Source organism: Panicum hallii, chromosome 7, assembly GCF_002211085.1.
Source record: "Panicum hallii strain FIL2 chromosome 7, PHallii_v3.1, whole genome shotgun sequence".
Classification (NCBI taxonomy): Eukaryota; Viridiplantae; Streptophyta; class Magnoliopsida; order Poales; family Poaceae; genus Panicum; species Panicum hallii.
The window spans coordinates 38,177,984-38,197,992 of record NC_038048.1 but is presented as its reverse complement, the minus strand read 5'-3'; the positions used below and the strand labels follow the sequence as shown (position 1 = coordinate 38,197,992).

The 20,009-nt window shown below is 48.1% G+C and overlaps 3 protein-coding genes and 1 pseudogene across 7 annotated transcripts; 1 reads left to right on the top strand and 3 right to left on the bottom strand.

Annotated features, from left to right (window-relative positions):
* Nucleotides 1-822: 822 nt before the first annotated feature.
* LOC112899743 (pentatricopeptide repeat-containing protein At1g06710, mitochondrial) lies at nt 823-6,830 on the bottom strand. 3 transcript variants are annotated; one of them, XM_025968340.1, is made up of 4 exons: nt 3,652-6,830; nt 2,629-3,010; nt 1,787-2,459; nt 823-1,411 (listed from the first exon to the last, which is right to left on the bottom strand). In XM_025968340.1, the coding sequence occupies exons 1-2, from the start codon at nt 6,511-6,513 to the stop codon at nt 2,969-2,971; spliced, it is 2,904 nt and encodes a 967-aa protein (XP_025824125.1). In that variant the 5' UTR covers nt 6,514-6,830; the 3' UTR covers nt 823-1,411; nt 1,787-2,459; nt 2,629-2,968. The 3 variants fall into 3 exon arrangements, with proteins under 3 accessions (XP_025824125.1, XP_025824126.1, XP_025824124.1); XM_025968341.1 differs by having other exon boundaries at nt 1,787-1,944; XM_025968339.1 differs by having other exon boundaries at nt 1,040-1,411; nt 1,787-1,887.
* Nucleotides 6,831-7,043: 213 nt separating this feature from the next.
* Nucleotides 7,044-9,173, top strand: LOC112901575 (ycf20-like protein). Of its 3 annotated transcripts, none has more exons than XM_025970515.1 (3): nt 7,044-7,247; nt 7,658-7,695; nt 8,408-9,173. In XM_025970515.1, exon 3 carries the CDS (start codon nt 8,421-8,423, stop codon nt 8,886-8,888), a length of 468 nt encoding a protein of 155 aa, XP_025826300.1. In that variant the 5' UTR covers nt 7,044-7,247; nt 7,658-7,695; nt 8,408-8,420; the 3' UTR covers nt 8,889-9,173. The 3 variants fall into 3 exon arrangements, with proteins under 3 accessions (XP_025826300.1, XP_025826301.1, XP_025826302.1); XM_025970517.1 differs by lacking the exon at nt 7,044-7,247 and adding an exon at nt 7,456-7,501 and having other exon boundaries at nt 7,593-7,695; XM_025970516.1 differs by lacking the exon at nt 7,658-7,695 and having other exon boundaries at nt 7,105-7,247.
* A 2,287-nt stretch (nt 9,174-11,460) lies between these two features.
* Nucleotides 11,461-14,175, bottom strand: LOC112900754 (annotated as a pseudogene).
* A 3,360-nt stretch (nt 14,176-17,535) lies between these two features.
* Nucleotides 17,536-19,664, bottom strand: LOC112899964 (serine/threonine-protein kinase OXI1-like). Its single transcript, XM_025968637.1, has 2 exons — nt 18,959-19,664; nt 17,536-18,830 (listed from the first exon to the last, which is right to left on the bottom strand). The coding sequence occupies exons 1-2, from the start codon at nt 19,372-19,374 to the stop codon at nt 17,867-17,869; spliced, it is 1,380 nt and encodes a 459-aa protein (XP_025824422.1). The 5' UTR covers nt 19,375-19,664; the 3' UTR covers nt 17,536-17,866.
* Between the last annotated feature and the right edge of the window lie 345 nt (nt 19,665-20,009).

The window sequence follows — 20,009 nt, the reverse complement described above, 5'->3', positions numbered from 1 at the left end:
GATCCAGATCATCATCCGGTGTCCAGTTGGTGAGGAAGATGGGAGTGGATCTGATGTACCCTGCCGCCGGAATCATTGGCACATTGGCAAGCAAGAAGAGATAAGCCGGCGGAGCCTTTTTCCATTGCGCAAAGAGGATTGGCTCGACAGAACTTTCCCACAAATTGTTCGTGGATTGGGAGAGCAACTCATTCTCGCTACGGATAGACTGACTGCTTCGAGCCAATGAGAATATGAAGATCGGTTGCTTCTGACAGCACTCACTGTAGCGTGCGAGGTCCGTACATGTGCCTTGCGTGGATCAAAGGCTACTGCTTTATCGGAATCCACACAGTACAGAAGCTATACTGGATGCAGTCGCTTGAGCTCATCCGGTGATGCATCACCATGACACCACCCGTCTCATTTCCTCCCCATAGTGCTGGGGAACAGTCCAATTCCGTGATAAGCATGGATATTTCCCTTTCATGCATATTGTTGTATAGTACCATGCATAGTTTACAGGTAAAGTTCAGAATTAGCAGCACCTGAACACATGTGAAATTTATCGACAATAATCATGCATTGCTGTTAAAAGTTCAGATTTTTGCTTTGTTGGACAAAAAAAAGGTGCATTGCCCCGTACATGCAATGCGGGCTTCATGCTCAAAATTATGAGGCAGAATAGCATAAATGCGCTGGACAAGTTCCCGGCAATATGTCCGTGATTCGTCACTACGACACTAACAAACAGTCTGATACTCAGCATTGGGGCCAATGAGACTAGTAGTCGCCAGTCTGAAATTTCAACGTCACCAATATAATTATAAGAAGGGTCATGGGTTTAAAAACCAATAGTATCAAGAAATAGCACAAATTTGTGACGTGTCCAAAAGTAACTCGTCCTTGAGACCTCGGATTTATTACAAAAGAGCACCTGAATCATGATCAACTTTCTTTCTATGTTCAGCAGCTCGCCTGATAACCGTATATGAACCACGCAAGTCTGCTTCACAGCCTTCACACACCATTGAAGTACGTGTCTTATACAACACTCGACTAATGTAATTCATCTTTCCTTTCATAAAATGTCCATTATAAAACAGTTCAGCAGAATGCATCCTGTGGGCATGAAACGGCACACCAGCAATCCCCTTAGTAAGGAGTCAAATCATTCAGTGGCATGAGACATCAGCAGAAACTTCTGTCATTCGAAGCAACTAAAAGATACGCTGCTTATTGGAGATTACATTTAAGAAAGCATAGGTAACCGAACACCAGTGACCAGGTGCATTCAGAAATGACGCGACTACAATACACATAACAAAGAATACATAACACTACTGATATCATTTACCAACTCAAAGGGCAGCACCCTAGCTACTCAATGGTACGAAGAGCCATGCATTCCTTTGAATCTCTTCAGTCACCGCTGCAATTCCAAAGCAAAAGGTTAAATGTTCTGTAGAGAAACAAGCTTTCTTTCTGGAAAAGCCCAATGAAACATTTTCCTACGCTTTCATCATAGTACGCAAAATAATAGATGCAGAATGAAGCCAAAAAAGAAACACCAGCTACAATACTCAATATTTAAAAAGAAGTCATGGGATTTAGTATTTAAAAGAAATCATGGAACACTTTCAAGTATCAGTGCAACATAAACCAATGGACTGCCCTATTATTGTGTTAGGTATTGTGGCAGCATCTAAAAAAGGTAGTGTATTCAAACGCAAGCAGTAGCAGTGTAGCACATACAAATATATATATGAACAAATAAATGCAAGGAAGTCCTTGGCATTTGACTTACGGTAATCAGTAATGAATGTGGCTTGGTATGCTTTGGGCATTCAAAGTGATGCTTCCACTCATCTAGTTGCAAGAACCTCTACAAAAGGTAATGTCGAGACACTGCCACACCAATCCAATTCAGAATAAGCTTAGTTAAACAAGTAACCTGAAAAGAAACTGTATTCGCAAAGTTGATGGGCAAAATATAACTACTGTAAGGGCATTATCTCCAAATAAATAGAATAAAGAAACACAAAAACAAGCTAGAAGTCTGGAACATGCTGAAAATCAATGACTATATACACTGTCAAATGAAAAGGAGGTGAAATATTTGATGATCTGACAAAAACAGTTTAAATGTTTTGCAATGATAGGATATCACAACATATTTTAACAGTCAAAGTGAACAGAGTTTAAATTTCAAAGAACTACTACATTTGTAAAGTGAAAAACTGTAATACATTTGAGTTTGTTTTTGTAGTTACAGAATATCTTTATTGCTCTATCACGAGAGCAACATTCGTTAGAAGCAGAAGGATGCATTTCGAATTGCTGGATAGGGAATTATGGACTTCAAAAGTTGCCTTCACTGCACATTGCGGCTTTCATGTAACCATCAGTAAATTATATAGAGGTTATTCTTGGTAGCTATTGAGATGATCCTCTGTTGATGTGAAGATAAACCAGCTAGCCTATGTCATATAAAAAAGAAAAACCTAAGGGTAAAAAAAGGTAAAACGATGTGCAGGCTGGAATGGCAAGGAATTTGATAATCTGCATTTGTATGAGAGCACAGATATGATGATAAGCAGCAAAGAGCCCTGTAGATTCCCTGCAGTTACGGAGTGAAGTTCTTCTTACATGAGTGCAGCTTCAGTATGTACAGTGTTCTGAAGGTCTTCATAGTATCCTTCTGAAGGTCATAGATGCCAACAAACAGTTTTAAGTCAATCCAGCCTCTGTGCTGCTTGCACATGACCACGTTTTCATCCTCGGCCTTGTCCCCTGGCTCATCACATCCAAGTATCCAACTGCAATCTTCAGAATTGATGACTCCATAGGGGAATGTTTGGAAGATGCATCGTTCAGGTATCTTTTTAGAATACTGCCCAAAGTTGAACTAAATCATAGGATCAAAATCACCCCATTGAAAATAGGCTCTTAAGGACAATAATGCCACTTGGAGTAAGACAACACAGCTTTACCCTCCATCAAAAGAGTTATTGCCCTGCCAGTTTACACCCTGATCCAATACAATTATTAGTGTCTATCAAGAGAGAGTATGACATGCGAAAGCATGAAAATTGAAAGGCAAGAACAGGGCAAAAATTAGTGCAGCTAAAAGTACAAGGATGCCATTAATGCCAAACAGCAGAAGCTGCTTAAAACTAGTTACACTATTATTTATACAATTTTATTTGGAGCTACAGTGCAGAAAAGATGAGAACTAAAACTAGTACAGTTGTGCCCATGGGCTGCATCATCAGCAATGCTACCTCTACACTTGCAGAAAGCTATTTAAGCAGGCCATTATCATTTATAGGGAATCCAGTTCAATTCGTTAATGTCAGTCACTTTCATGCGAAGTGAGGTTTGAAACAAAAGCTTATCAATAATTGATCGTTTGAATATGATTCAGGCATAACAAGTCACTTGATTGGCATCCCACGTGGCAAAAGTCTTCTGCTATCTCAACTTGCCGTTAGGCAAACTAACTGGGAAGGTGTGATTAGACCAAACCAAACAGTCTGGGGGCTCAGATCAACATAATAGAAGTTTACATCTTAATTAGCAAAGATGAAATTTTCAGGGGGTTGATGTGACATTTTGCCTAAGAATGAAGAGAAAAATTTTGTTGGATGGTTACATGACAAGTGGGCTGACCTCATGACATATGCTGTAACACAACTGCAAGGCTTCATTCCACTTATTCACTTTGACTAGCCCTTTTATGAGGCAAACAAAGACACTTAGCTCTGGCACAACACCTTTTCTCGTCATTTCACTATATAATTCAAATGCTTCTTCAGGATGAGATGCCAAACAAAATGCCTGGATTAATGAAGCATATGTAACATGGCTGGTTATGTTTTGTGATGGTGAGACTTCAATCATCTGTTTATGCAACTCCAAGGCTTTCTCCAGTCTGCCAGCCTTAGCAAAGTTATCAATGAGCAACCCATAAACTGGAGCTATTGGCACCGTGCCATGTGACTCCATCTCCTCCATCAATCCAAGAGAAGCAATGAACTTCTTGCTAAAGCCTTGAACTGCGAAGCTGTATCCTTGCAAATATTTCGGCCAGTAAGTCTGCTTCATTTCACTAAGCAGTGAATGGGCCTCATCCAAAAGGCCAGCAGCACAGCAATGGTTTATCAGTACTCTGTAGGTAACATAATTAGGAGCACACCCTTGTGTGCTCATTTGTGTAAAAAGCTGAAGGCCTATATCAACTTTACCAGATTTTCCTAATCCATCTATTAGAGCAGTGTAAGTTACAACATTTGGGCTGCATCCCTTCTTTTCCATCATTGACAGCAGCTTTAAGGCCTTTTCACTTTCACCTATTCTACAAAGTCCATCAATCATAGCTGTGTAAGTGACGACATTAGGAGTGCAAGAACCCTCCAACATCTGAGAAAGAACTTTCATGGCTAGATCAAGCCTTTTGTCCTTAAACATTGCATCAATTAAGGAGGTGTATGTATGAACAGTAGGCAAGTAACCACTCTTAGACATCCTCAGAAATACCTCCTGAGCATTATCAATCTTCCCAACCTTGCAAAAGCCATCAATCAAGGCATCATATATAATGTTATTTGGCTCGCACCCAGTTGATAACATAGCATCTAGCAATTCATGAGCATCAACCACTTTGTGGGCCTTACACAAACCATCTACAAGCGCTCCATATGTAACAACATTTGGAGCAATGGTGTCTGTGTGCTCACCTTCAAAGAAAAATTCAGATTCTACACTGCCGGAAGTTCCTATCAATTTGGCATAGACTTCACAAGCCTTTTGGATTTCACCTGCCTTACAGAGGCCATCAATTAGAGCACTGTACGTGATTGCATTGGGAGGACAGCCAGCATCAACCATTCTGTGAAAGAAGTCACTAGCTTGAGATAGCTGCTTTGCTTTCAGGTAAGCATGAAGCAATGCAGTGTACGTTACAACATTCGGGAAGCAGCCCAAATTCCTCATCTCATCAAACCAGATTTGCGCTTGTTCAATGAGACCAGCCTTACAAAAGCTATCAATCAAAATTGTGTACGTATAAACATCAGGGTTAACGCCGACATTCTTCATCTCTTGGAACAAAAGGAAAGCCTTTTCTACCTTCATAGCCTGACACAAAAAGGTAATCACCTTAGAGTATGTGCTTGTATCAGGTACAAAACCTTTTTTCATCATCACCTTAATGATCTGAAATGCCTTATCAAACTTCCCCACACCACAAAGGCACCGTGCAAAATTGGCAGTGTTAACCTTATTAAGAACACAGCTAGAAGCCAGCATCTCCTCATAAACTGTCTCTGCCAAATCCAACAATTCGGGGTTTGGTAATTCCTCCCCACCACAGATGCTTCCGATAAAAATATTGTATACGACATAGCCAGGAGGGCAACTACTTGCAGCCATCTTCTTTAAAAGTTTATATGCATATAGGTAATCCCCAGCATTGCAATAACTATGCACAAGTGAATTAAACAAGGAAGGGTTTGGATTGCAACCCTCCTTCATCATCATGTTGATTATCCTTTTGCACCAGCCAAGCTGCTTCTTTTTCAAAAATCCAGAGAGCAATGTCCTGTACGTGACAACATTGGGAATGCACGAATTGCACCGCATCCTGTGGAGGAATGAAATAGCTTCATCAAAAAGGGAGGCCTCCATCAGTCCACTGATCATCTGAGTGCATAACACTGTGTCGAGTTTGAAATCCTCCCTCTCTATTATGTCAAGTGCATCTGAATATCGCCCCTCTTTGCATAAAGCTTGTGCAAAGCACCCAATTGTGAACTTATCCATGCAGAATCCCGATTCAGACATCTCCTTCTGCACCCTGAACCCCATGTCCACCTGCCCCGCTGTTGCAAGCACTTGCACCAGAGCATTGTAGGTCGCACCCAATGGCCTGTATCCAAAATCCTTCAGCCTCCCAAGCTCCTCCAGTGCCTCGGCCCATGCTCCATGACGGCAGCATTTCCGCACAAGCACATTGAACAATCTGCCGAGCACCTCGCGGTCATCCTCCCCAATCTCCCTCAGCAGCCTCTCGGCGGTCCTAGCACGGTCCTCAAAACTCAATACCTCCGCGAGCGCGTCGAAGCAGGCACTGGTGTGGCTGTACCCCACCTGCCGCTCGGCCCAAAGGAAGAACCTGACACAAAGCTCCGGGTCGCGCACCGACCGGAGCACAGCGACCACCACGGCGTCGGTCAGGAATTCCCGGTGCCGCCGCAGGAATCGCTCCGCTTTGCCGTCGAAGTCGGTGGCGTAGGCTCTGATCGCCTTGGAGATGAGGACGGCCTCCGGGGACGGGAGGGCTGCGGCGGGGAGGGGTGGCGTGGGCTCCTGAAGAAAGGCGAAGTCTTTGCGTGAGAGGCGGGATCCGTGGCGCGGCTCGGGGGCCTCGACAAGGCCAAGAAGCTGATCGTCGGGGTCGGCGGCGTGGGAGGAGCAGGCGCGGCGCAGGTAGGCGCGAAGGGCTGTCGCGGCCGCCGCGTGGCGGCGGATCATGGGGTGGCGGCGGCGTTTGGGGTGTGTATGGAGATGGTCCGCAGTAAGGGTGGGGAGGGGAAGGGGAAGGGGAAGGCGGAGGCGGAGGCGGCGGCGGAATTTGGAGCTCCGGCCATGGAGGTTTTGGGTGCAGGAGGAGGATAAACCCTAGGGAAGGGGAGGGTATTTTGGTAAATAATTTGATGAAACAGCCCTGCAGGTGGGGACGACATGGCATTGGGAGGCCATCTGTGGGCCCCCAGTCCACGGCTGGCCGCCCAAAGACAGCTACAAAGGAGCCGCGACGTCGCTGGCGGACCGCGGACGTGGACCAGAGAGCACGGGGAGAGGGATGAGGTACCGACGCAGAAGCATGCGTGCGAGTGAGAGAGACGTACGAGTTAGACGTTTGTGAGAACTTCTTTGCACTGTTGATCGAATAAAATATTCCTTAGCTGGCGACGTCGCCTCTTCTCGGAGGAGGCCTAAGGCAAGAGGTGGTGTTTGAAATCACACCTAAGACGCCACAGTTTAAGATTAAACGTGCCAAACCATGTTAAATAAGTATTTGGATGCTATAACGTTAGCGCGGCACAGTTTCTTACGCGCGGTCGAGCTGACTCGCCGCTGAAAATATCGCCACAGCTGCGGCGCTCGATTCGGCCGCCGCACCCAAAAAAATCGCGCCACAGCCTCTCCTCCTTCTTCCCGTCCGCGCGCCGCCCAGCCTCCTTCCTCCCGTCCGCGCCGCCCAGGTAGTCCTCCCCGCCGCCCCCCCTCCCCCCACCACCCCCACCCCGGCAGAGCCCGCGCCCCCCCCCTCCCCCCTCACCCCCCCCCCCCGGCGCGCCCCTCCCCCCCGGGATCCACCGCGTGGCACTGGGCGCCCGCCACCCCCGGCCTTCCCCACCCCGCCGGGGCAGAGCCCGCGCCCCCCCCCCCTCCCCCCTCACCCCCCCCCGGCCGAAGGCCACCGCCCGCCGCGGCCCCCTCCCCCCCGGGATCCACCGCGTGGCACTGCGCGCCCGCCACCCCCGGGCTTCCCCACCCCGCCGGGGCAGAGCCCGCCCACCCCACCCCCCCCCCCCCCCCCCCGCGCGGCGTGGCACTGCTGTCTCAATTGATCAGTTCCTGCATTTGTCTAACATTTTCTTCCTTTCTTCAGGTATTTTTTCAGCGAGAACAGTCATCTTCTCCTTTAAGGTATAACTATCTTCTAGATTTTACTTGTGTCATATGTGTTGTATGCATTCTAAAATAGTTCTTAAATCTTTATAGATGGGTGCAATGGAGGATTATCTTGAGTATTATTATTATGATTATAACATTCGAAGAAGAAGGTTGCTTAATGATAATACTACCACATACCACTCTATCAAGCCATTTCCATGCGTTGAGTTAGCATGCAAGATCAACTCCAACAGCGAGAACACAGAGCAAGCTTAAGAAATTAACAAAAACTGAATCCTGGGATTCAGTTTTTGTGGATTCAGTATTTGTTAATTTCTTAAGCTTGCTCTGTGTTATATCTTTGATGCTTTACCAGCGAATTTGTTAGTATGTTACTGCTGTCCTCTTCCATATTCGTGAACCGTGATGCTCGCTGTTGGAGTTGATCTTGCATGCTAACTCAACGCATGGAAATGGCTTGATAGAGTGGTATGTGGTAGTATTATCATTAAGCGCACTGCATATCTAAATCATTGGAGCAATGGGCAGCCAAAAATAGCATCTGACTTTCTTCTTTGCATACACTACTGATGCAGCCAGTCATTATGATCCTTCTATATTGGATGCAGCCAGTCTGAATGATTTCCTCTCTCACTTGTGTTTGTGTTCTGGAAACGTTGCTATATATGCATAGCATCTTCTCTTATGACTGCTTTTTTGATGAAACAAATTTCTGTCTATGCAGTGCAAGCATCTCAATGACAAGTGTTTCAAATTCTATTTCCATTGGTCTTCCTAGCTATGGGCTATTTGCAGAGACAGGGTTTATATCGCAGAGCTATAGGAAGTTCCCACGGAGATCCTCTTATAAATATCTCAGAATCCGTGCAGTGCAAGGAAATGATGGGCGTCGAAGGCTGGTTGACATCATCCGAATCATCCCAGAACTGTCAATAAACTATTTCAGAAGCCGGTCAAGAAGAGCCCTTTTTGGTGGCATCTCTCTTCTGGGCGGCTTTTATGTCGCTCAGACAATCTCTCTGTCCTTTGGTGTACTGGCTGTGAATGATGTTATAGCCGCAGTTGTTTGCGTGCTGCTGACAGAGTATGTGACTAAGTTCTATTACAGCCGGCCAAAGGTTACATTTCCCATTGCGCTCCTCAACAATTTCAAGATGGGTTTCACATATGGCCTATTTATCGATGCCTTCAAGCTTGCTAGCTGAGCTGCATTACCTCCTGCTTGGCTGCTTCTCACACCCTTGATCACCGCACACATGGCAGTTATATGGCATATACAGTATGGTTGTATTGCAGGGACCTTTAGCTTTCTTCTATGTGAAGATTGACCCACTACTGGTAGTCTCGTCAGGACTGCTGGAACAGATGGCACATGGAATCATGTCTTTGTTACTGCTCTTTGTTAATCAATGTATGACGTACACTTACCTTTGTTACTGCTCTTTGCCCGGAAATCGATTCAATGAATCAGTGTATCTGTTGTGTAGTTACTCCAAGTTCTGAATTTCTTTGAACGATTCCCTTGACACACAGTGGAATACCGCTGTATCAATCTTTTCACAAAGTATTTGCTGACACGCTTAGATGGCAGTGGCACCCGACAATCTTTTCAGACTTGTTCTGAAGAGGACAGTAACCAGTTCTCTCATCTCTGAACATACGGAGTAAGCATCCTAGATAAGGCATATAACCTGATAATCCCAGTTTGCCGGAGGCACAGATGCCCAAAAATCCCCAAGAAAAAGGTAAGGAGACGGAAGATTGGGCTACGAGGTGTGCCGCCAAGTTAAACTTTCTGGCGCTTTCATTGAGAATTTTTCACTCCAGCTCACATAGGGATATAAATGGTACACATATTTTCCGACCGACCGTCCGATTGAGAGGGCGGATATCAATTCGGGTAGTTTTTTTTATATCTGCGTACTGTTCTGGATATCAGATCAGATATCGATACTTAAATCGGATATCGGATTCGGATATAATATGACCAATAACCGGCAGGTATCGGATATGCGGTCGGATATACTATATTCGGATAGTTGTATTTCCGATATATACATTAATAAAAATATGATTTAATCTCTAAAAAATTATAACTAATCCATTTCTAATCAGAAAAATATAAAATTAGCACCAAAATTTTTGTAAACATATAATCTATCTATTGGTACTATGTTGGAGTTGAATCTTGTTTATTCCTAGTTCAAAAATTAAACTCGAACTCTGGTAACAATTGAACAATAAAAAATAGACTTATTCTATCTTTTTTTAAAAAAAACTCAATATCGTATAATAGTTCGAACTCTAGAAATAATTTGACTGCTTCTACATATTTATGCATGTATGTCAATATCGTGTATTTGAGTGCCCAAAATGGTATGTCATCTTTTGTTAATTTGGTTAATCAAGCATGATTTTAATTTGAATCTGGCCTCTTTGAACAAATGAATTGATTCGAGTGCTTGTGAAGTATCATCAATATAATAAGTTATAATGTTGTTAATTGAGTGTCTCCAATCTAAGCTATATTGCAAGTTAGAATGTCATGTAATTGAATATTTCTCATCTACGTAGTAAGTTAGAAATGTCATGCAATTGTTTGTTAATTTGTTTCGTTAAGCATAATCTAGTTAAAATTTGGACTCGTAGGATGTTCGAATGTTACAACACATGTGATATGAATAAATGTTGCCTTTACTCGATATCCGAAGAAATATCCATATCTGATAGTAACCGCATCTGGTTTGCTCCGTAGTCGATACACATGTATTCGTATTTGTAACTAAAGCAATCCGCATTCGTGTATGTATCCGACCGCATCTGGTTCGCTCCGTATTTGATACACATCTATTCGTATTCGTAACTAAAGCAATCCACATTCGTGTATGTATCCGAGTATATCCGTGTTTGAATCCGAATCCGATAGAAAATATAAAAACAAATACAATATCAGTGATATGCGTCCGTATCTGATCCGTTTACATCCTAAGCTCGTGTGAATTGCGCTTGCCGTCTTCTCAGGAACTAATGCGCCATCCAGCGATGCGAATAACGAAGTCGAGGCAGAACGGCTGACCCCAGCTATCTGGACGCAACAACAACAGATTCAGGGTGTTGGTGGCTTGGGGGTTGGCAGTTGGCACCGAGTAGAGGGGGTTTGTAATGGTCCCTGTCTCCCGTGGTTTTTCTAGTCAAGATTTTAGGCAGCGATTACTATTAGTGATCATAACCACCGTGCACACGCGTGTTTAGCATGTTATCTCGCGGGTTCGAATATGAACACGGATGTAGGTTCGACGGCAAAGGCGAAGCCCCAAACGAGGAGGAAACAGAGCGGAGCCCAGGAACAGGGGGCGGACGTAATGTGGTGGAGCTTTGGAGAGCCACACAACAGCTTCAAGCTGAGAAGTGTATACGCAAGCTTAGGCTTATCTAGTGAATGATTTAGGGATCACCATGGTTTGTCCTCAACAAAACATACGCAAGCTTAGGCAAAACCTTTTCTGTATTCTGACAGCAAGCATTAAAAAAATATAAAGGCATGACTTGGATAGCTAGACATGGAAAAATAATGTTCAGATGTGGGGATCATCAATGAAAATCAGGGTACATGTGACTCTGTAACAAAAAGAAATGGCCTAATAACCACTCAAATTTGCAAGATAAGCTCCTTTTTTTAATAACCAAAGAGCAAGCCAGGGCTCGAGCATAAGCACAAAACCATAATTTGTTACATCGTTCAACTGCCTTCCTTGTACGCGCTCCATACACCAATCCTCAAGATGCGTTGCGGTCAATATTGTCTTCTTGAAGCTCCCCAGTCATACATGGAGTATACACGAATGACTCGTATATACCATTTGAATAGTTGTGATAGTAACAATATGGGCGTGAGTTGCCTAGATATTGAGCCTTCGATGTGTTCATATGATAGGCCACTACAGCAAATGGTCTAGGCAAAAATACAACTTTCTTGTAAGGATGGAATCCAAGAATCTCAGTGAAGTCGTCTCTGATAGTTTTCCTCACCTCCAGCAGTAACTGAAATAATGTCATCGTTGTCAGAGTCCCACTCGAAACCCTCTTCCGATAGAGTTTCAGCAGTGTGATTGCTATTGTGCACACTAATGTTACGTTCCTTTAGGATCCAAGGCCCAACTTTCCATCGACCATTGTTATAGAGTGATGCTAAAAAATGGGCATAGCAGCTAAGGTCATCTTGATACCTTAAAGCCCACTCCATCTTTCCATATGATTCCTTGAGGGTCCAAACCTGTAGTTGGCACTCATGAACAATTCCAAAACACACCTCCTTCTCTAATCTTCCAAGATATGGTTTTACATTCCTAATGTTTGCTGGTGTATTAATCACTTGGTACTTATCACTTGACAATGATAACCTGTAAATGAAAATTTGTGTTTAATGAACTGATAACATGTCCATCAACGATTGATGGAAGATAAATAATTAAAACAATTTAAATATACTCCCTCCGTTCCAGAAAACAAATCATCCTAAAATTACAATTTTGTCCTAAAAAATAAGTTATCTTATCATATTTAGTACGTGCATGCGCATGCAAGAATCAATTAGTGCTAAATATGGCTAATAAATAGGGGCAAGTAAGGTCATTTTATCTCTTTCTTAACCTATCCTAAAATTTCTAGAGTGACTTATTTTTTGGGACAGAGGGAGTATGCTACACAATATTGCATATGAACAGAAGAATACTTGGGCACCCAAGTGGATAACGCATGGGGGGTGGAAAATATGAAACATAATAAGAGAGGTGGCCTAATATAAATATAATAAATTAGATTTAAAGTGCATTCCTTTTATATATATCACCATATTAATTGTACATTTATACTCCCTCAATTTCTTTTTATAGAGCGTAATACAACTTTTAAATGTTAGAACTTTATAAATTTTGACTAATAATAATTAGTCAAATTATTATTTTCTCCCAAGCGTGGGTTTCAATCAAATGACCGAGAATAATTGTTTTTCTTCATATTTTTCTCTCAAGCGGCCAAAGTGTTTATATTATGATTAAATATTGATCAAGCAGTGAAAAACAAATTAGCAGCAAAAAATCTTCAATAAGAAAACATATTTGCCAAATTAGACTAACAATCCTTGCATATTTGCCAAATTCTAAAGAAGATAAACAAATCATCAACTGTTCGCAAAAAGAAACTTGCTTGGGAAAATCTTCGAAAAGTTGGAGTGGAATCTCATACCAATATATTTGTATATTACATATCTTTTAATGTGACATCAATCTTGTAGCAATTGATAAAAAAATATTGCAAAGGAAATATATGGTCAAAATACAATTTTAGACTATTACTCTTAAGAGCTAAAGTTTTGCAACATAAGTTGAACCATGTTCTTTAATTTGCATAGGCTACGCGAGATAGACCTCCAATCTTGTTAACGTGTGCTAGTGGACGCATCAACGTCATTGTGTGTGCGTTTGTCTTGCGCTTAGTTTGTCGTCACTGATTGAAATTAAAGAAATGTGAATTCTGGTGTTATAATAGACCATGCCTCATGATAAAAGACCCTCGACAGTGCACATAAAGCGCTCCGTTCTGGTAGACAGTGCAAAGCCGGCGCATCCCCCATACTTTATCCAACCTCATGTCTTCGACAGTTCCAACAGACTCGCCTTCCCGGATGAAGGACCTGACCTCCCATTGCCCAGTCCTCGACGAGAACACATTCAGCTGCCATGTTGATGGTGGCCATTCCATCAAGCGATGCGGGTCATCGGGTTCCTTGTCCTCATCTTCATCCTCATCCACGTATGGAAGTGTAAGTGCTGCTGATTCCATTGCCGGCTGAAACTCTTTGTCCATCCTGTGTTTGCTCATGAAGTAATGTGTCCTTCGGCGATGAGAACAAAGAGTCCATGCAGAACGGTCTCATGCTGCCGCGGCAGCGGACCCCGTCGCTTCTTCTTCTTCTTCACCTTCCACTGGTCTGCACGCAACGGCTTTTTCGGGACGGCAGGGATCAAGACCACCTCGTAGTGCGGAGAAACGGCCGGATCAAACATGAAATGCGCGCCGGCGTAGCCGAGAAGGCCGACCTCCGTGCGCAGGGGAAGCAATGTCCACCGCTGCGTTGCGGGGTTGCAGACGCAGAGCCGGCTCCGCCACTCGATGTCGCAGAGGATGAGGCCGTTGCAGTGGTCCATCACGGACCACGAGTCGATGCTGTCGTTGACTCGTTGGGCAGGAAGCTGAGCATGGCGTCGACCTCGGGGCTCGCCGCCGCCGCCGACGAGGGCCGGGCGAAGAGGTGCGGGCGGTCGTGGTCGATGTAGTTGATGAAGATGCCGCGGACCGAGTGCGGGAGCAGCAGCCCGCGGTCGTCGACGACGCCGCGCCATGCCTTGCAGACGCACCGTGCGGCGGCGAGGCTCCGCGCCGGCAGGCGTCGGCGAGGGCGTCGTCCGGTATCGCCACGAGTTCCGTCTCCATTGTTGGATGCGATCGACCGCGGGGCTCGCGCCGCGTATTAGGTTTCTGGCGGCGGCGCCTGCACGTGCGCGTGCCGTATATACAATCGATCGGATGCGCACGCACTTCCTGGAGATTATCAGGGCCAAATCCATGGCCATTCAAAAACAAAAGCCCGTCGACGGCCCACTCGAGTGTTCTGGGCCCAGCTAGCACTGGATCTTTGCAGCCCATAGAAACAACAAACGATTTTGTTCCCCGGATCCCGAACAGAAACAGAGATGTGATGTTCTCAAAAAGAAGAAAAGAAACAGAGATGTGATTACTTAAGAAAACGAGCAGATCCAATCGAAATTGCATGAGACGTCACGAGTGCGAGGGACATGACATCCAAAACCGTCGTTGGTTGCGCCTCGTCGCAAACTGTCGATGCCAACGCGACAACGCGAGCGCGTCAAAGGCGTGCCGGGACTTGCTCTTCAGATCCTGGAAAGATTTGATCGTGTGAAACAGCCGCGACGGCGACCTGAGCTGCCCTTTGCCCTTCCTGTCAAATTGGTCCTCATCATCAGGTCACATCGGAATATCGGATCAGGTCTAAATTTCAAGACCAGAACAACGTCCATCTCTTTCCCTTCTAAAGTCGGTCGAATGATCCCAATTAGCCTGATGCGCCCAGGAAGCAAAGTCTATCCACGGATCTTTGCATTGCCGCTACTTATCTATCAAGGAATTGTGGCGTGGTTAAGATTAGCGTGGCAGTGTGCCAGCGTGTGTGACGAAGAACCAGCCGGGCTTCCACTAACAGAACGAGGCAAAGATTCGGCAAGGGGGAAAAAAACAAGTGTTCCCGAGGTGAGAAGGTGATCAGGAGATGAGGAAACGAAAACGTGTCAGCTAGCTGCCTCAGCCTGACCTTCACTGACACAGCAGGCATATCCGCGCATATGCCTTGCGCGCATCCCAATTCGCAACGCTGAATGGAGTGCGACGCTACAACTACAAGCATGTTTCCGCAGGCGAGTGGGCGAGCTCCGGCCGCAGACCGAGCGCGATTCGCAGGAGCGCAGGCAGGGCCAGCAGCAGCAAGTGAAATGCAGAGGTCGATGTCCCCGCCCAGCTTTGGCATGGCCGCATGGATCTTTCGTATGTTTTCTCTCATGGACCCGACTGGTCCTGCGTGGACCGGGGGCCGGTGGGCATCAGGTCCGCCGTTCGGACTCTCTGAACGAGCGGCAGCGCTCATCGGCGATCGCCGGCTGCGTTGCGCCAACCTCGGGGTAATTGTGGTAGCCATTCTTCCCCTTGCTGATTAGGCCTCATCGTCATTTGCGCTTGTGGTAAGGGCAACGTTGACTGAACTGTCCGCCGGCAGGAGGGTACGGCGATGGTGACGGAAGGAATGACATCAAGCCTGCCCATCCACCGTCCACGACCGCAGCAACGGGCTTGGTCAGTTGGTCTACAGTATCTCTTACATTAAAAATCACCCGTGTGGTTACGTTTGACCTTCTAGATATCGGCATCACTGCATGAGCCAATCCGCAGGGTTTGACCTCCGTCGCACGGCTGCAGGCGGCAGCAGGGGCGACGTGCGCCTTGCTGTGCAAGCAACAAAACTGGCTGCGAGAGAAGGAGAAAAAAGAAAAGCCCAGGACCGGGAGTGATTATATGCTTTGCCGCCAAGTTGTTGTTGTACGAGCACTTGACGCTTGACTGTTCTTTACCCGCCATCAGCTGAAACGAACCACACGACGCGTGGAGGAGAAAAATATTACTAGCACAAAGGCGGCTCGCTTCACAAGTTCACATGCCCAAGCGCGTGGCGAGTCCTAGGAAATCCTCGCAGCTTTTCCGCGCGCCTTCACGGCGACGGGTACAGATACTGAGATACAGACGCTACCTGACCCACAACCACGAGCAGCCGTTGTTGGATTTGGATAGGCAGCGGCACAACAGAATGCCTCGCCGTAGCCCATTCCGCCCGTGCCAATGCGCCGCTCGCGTAGGTGTGTGTACATAGGCACCGCCAAATTAGGATCAGCGACTCAGCAACAAAAGCAAAAGCAGGTGTGAATCGAGGCACCACAGATAAGTCGCACTCTCCCTCTTCCGCAGGCGCGGAGGTTTGCCACCATTTCCGAGTCCGTGGCGGGGAATAATCGCCCGCGCGCGGGGGGGATGCCGAATCGAGTGCAGCCACGGCACGGGGTAGCGCACGCACTCCGTGACGACGCCCACGCGCCGGTCGTGGGCGAGCGAGACGACGATGGTGGGAGATGGCGCGGAGCAAGCTACCACGACCACACCTCCTCCACCCCGCACCCTGTGGGGGAAGGAATAGTTGGTGGCCTCGGGACGAAGATATATCCGATCCGATTCCATTCGAGGGTATCACGCCAGTCCCAAGGAGAAGGAGCAGGTGACTGGCTGCATTTTTATCTCTTTCTTGACTACACGAGACCCCGGGTGGCTGTGGTTTGGGCTGGCCGGTTTAGGCATCTGAGGCCTCACGGTTAGCGGAGGGTTACAGACTTCGGGCCTGTTTGGTTTCATGACCAACGTGCTATAAGTTGCCATAACTTTTCTTGCCACACTTGCCTAAAGTTAGTCGCTCGAATTCTTCGCCACACTTTACTATGCCTAAGAGCATCTTGCCACACTTTTACGAGTCATTGTGAGATCAAAATAATAGCAGAAAAATATTACCATAACTGTGATTGCACACCAAACAGCAGTAAGTAGGAAACCAAACAGCCCCTTCAGCTCCAACCATCTCGCCATTCTCATTGGTGGTGCGCGCGGTACGGGGGTGCAGCAACATGATGCCTGCCACGAACAACCTCGTGCCGATGGGCAGAGGCGCAGAGCCAGCCAATTACTGCGCGAACATGCTACTCCACCGGAGGGCAGGGGCACCAGCGCCGGCATGCGTGGTCGCAGTAGCTTCGGGTGCTCCGAATTGAAACGCTCAGTACTGGCTGTTGAGCTGGTGCAGGGGTGCTCGCTGCTCCCAGCGACTTGGATGTCAGGTTTCGGTTCGCTCTGTGCTTTGCTCTACAGTTATTGAAGCCTCTGCCTCTGAATTCTAGATCGGGGACTCTGCGTGGCAATGTTGGCCATTGCCTTGAGTCCGGAATATGATGACTGCGTGGATTTGTCAGCTGTGGAGTTTGACGCTGCTTCAGAATGCGGAACTTCGTAGGAATCCAGCAGGAAATGATGGGATTCTATTCTAGTAGAAATGGAAACAGCGAATTGTTGCCGCTTCAACTGTTCATGCTTCCATAACAGGAAGAATAGAGATTGCTTTTGAAAAGAAAATGTACGAGCATTGTACTATGCTTTAAGACAAGAATAAAAATTCGGTGAGAGTTCATGAACAAAATATTCACAGCAACAATTTACATTTAATGAGCCGATTCCACTCTCATTATTCATATGTACGAAGCAAAGTATCCAATAATAAAAAAGAAAATAGAAAGAAAAAAAAGAGCTATAGTGACTATACCCCATAGAACTGGAGCACCTCTTTAATTTATGTACTCCACCGGCCACTGCGCCGTACTCACTCCTAATCTCATCCGCTAAATCCCATCATGTTCATACTACAAATCCTTAGGAAAAAGGCAACTCAATAAACAACAAATACAACTACCAGTAGTAGTTAACTTTTCTCAAAAAAGAAAAGGAAAATAAAAAATATATAAGCTCAGAAAAACACGGAGAAATCACCATCTTTTGATGGGTCTCTCCTCCGCCCTTCGCCGTCGCCACCGCGGCCCCCGTCCGCCTCCGGCGATGCCTTCTCGCCCTCGCCCTCGCCCGCCTTTGTGGCCTCGGCGTCATTGGACGCGAACACCTCGCGCACGACCTTCTCGACGTCGAGCGCCTCGTCGCCGTCCTCTTCCTGTGGCGGGGTCGGGATGAACGGCGGGCGCGCCACGTGGAGGATGCGGTCCCAGTCGACGCCCCGGAAGAAGGGGTGAGCCTTGACGCCGCGCGCGCCGATGCGCTTCTCGGGGTCCTTCTCGAGGAGGCGGGCGATGAGGTCACGCAGCGGCGTCTGCTCGCCGATGAGCTCCGGCTGCTTGGCGAGCACGCGGTAGAAGGTCTCCTTGCGGTTCTGCCCCCGGAACGGCGTGCGCCCGTAGAGCATCTCGTAGAGCACCACGCCCAGGCCCCACCAGTCCACGGCGAAGTCGTGGCCGCGCCCGGCGATGATCTCCGGCGCCACGTAGTCCTCCGTACCCACGAACGAGTTCGACTTCGCGGGCGTCCGCGCGCCGGCCGAGGCCCCGGAGGAGGCCGTGGTGGCCGTCGAGGACGAGGACGACGAGGAGGCCGTCCGCGAGGTGGACGGCGGCGACGGCGAGTCCGCGGCAGGCTTCGCGGCGCCGCCGGTGCGGAATGGGAAGCACAGGGCGGCACCCGCGGGTTTCCTTGGCTTCCCGCGGCCGGGCGACGGCGCGGCGACCGGAGGCGCCGGTTTGGTGCTCTCGGCTGGCGCGTCCGGCTCCTGCGGCGGCGCCGGGAGCCGCGTGGAGAGGTCGAAGTCGACGAGCATGATGTGGCCGCTGTCCTGGATGAGGACATTCTCCGGCTTGAGGTCCCGGTACACGATGCCGAGGCTGTGCAGGTACTCGAGCGCCAGCACCAGCTCCGCCGCGTAGAACCTGCGGTTCGACAACAGCCAGGGCAAAAGTTTAGCAACCAAATTGTCAGGCAGGTCGTCCGTGCGGGCGCGCGCGAGACGCGGCGCTGGACGAACGACGCACGGTTGTTTCAGGTCCTCGGGACGTACCGGATGACGGAGTCGGAGAACATCTTCTCGGTCTGGCGCCGCCGGAGCGAGTTGAGGTCGCCGCCGCCGCAGCGGTCGATGGCGAATCCCACGACGGCGTCGGTGGCGAGGACGCCCCGGAGCGAGGGGAGCAGCGGGTGGCGCAGCGCGAGGAGCACGTCCCGCTCGAACCAGATCCGGCGGTGCCCGTCCCCGTCCCCGCTCGCCGCCTTCCTGTGCCGCGCCGCCTCCCGCGACACCGCCTTGAGAGCCATGGCCACCTCCGCCGCCGCTGCGCCCTCGTCCTCGCCCTCCGGTTCCCCCGGGGCGGGCACGACGTGGAACACGACGCCCTTGGCGCCGCGCCCCAGCACGGACACCGCCTTCAGGTCCTCCAGGCTCAGCTGCCGCGGCGGCGGCGCCGCGACGGCCGTCATTGCGCCCGCGCGACACGACGAGGGCGCTTGAGGGGGATCGGTTGGGGCGGCGGATGGAGTGAGGACGGCGAGTTTGGCTGGGGTGGGGTTGGTGCGTGCGCGCGCACGGTGAGGAGGGGAGCGTGGGGCGGGGGATTTGGTCGCGATTCGATTCGAGGATTCGATGGAGCAAGTTGGGAGCGGGGGGGATTTATGCGGGGGGGCCTTGGCGGCCGCGGTTCCTTGGGGACGAAGCGCCGAGCGCGCAGCCTCAGCAACGGGGGGCTGCGGGAGGGATTGGTTTTCCGCGAAGCCGTGGGAGTTTTGAAGCGTCCGGGGGCAGAGCTTTGTCTGCGATGCGATACGAGTCGTGGCGTATCGTCTTGTGTACGGGGTGTTTGGTTAAAGAAAGGAGGGCAGAGCAGGAAATGAGGGGAAAATCACTCGGATTCGGTCGGGGGTCTGCAGGCTGCCTCCGGCTGCGGGTCGGTACGTGCTACGACCCGCGCCGGCTTTTTCCATGGAGAGGGATTTTCTGGTGCTCTTGTACTTCCTCTGCCTTAAAAAATACAACTTTTATATTTTGAGCAGTTAAATAATTTTAAATTTAACTAAATTTATATAAAATAGTACTAATATTTATGTTATAAAATAAT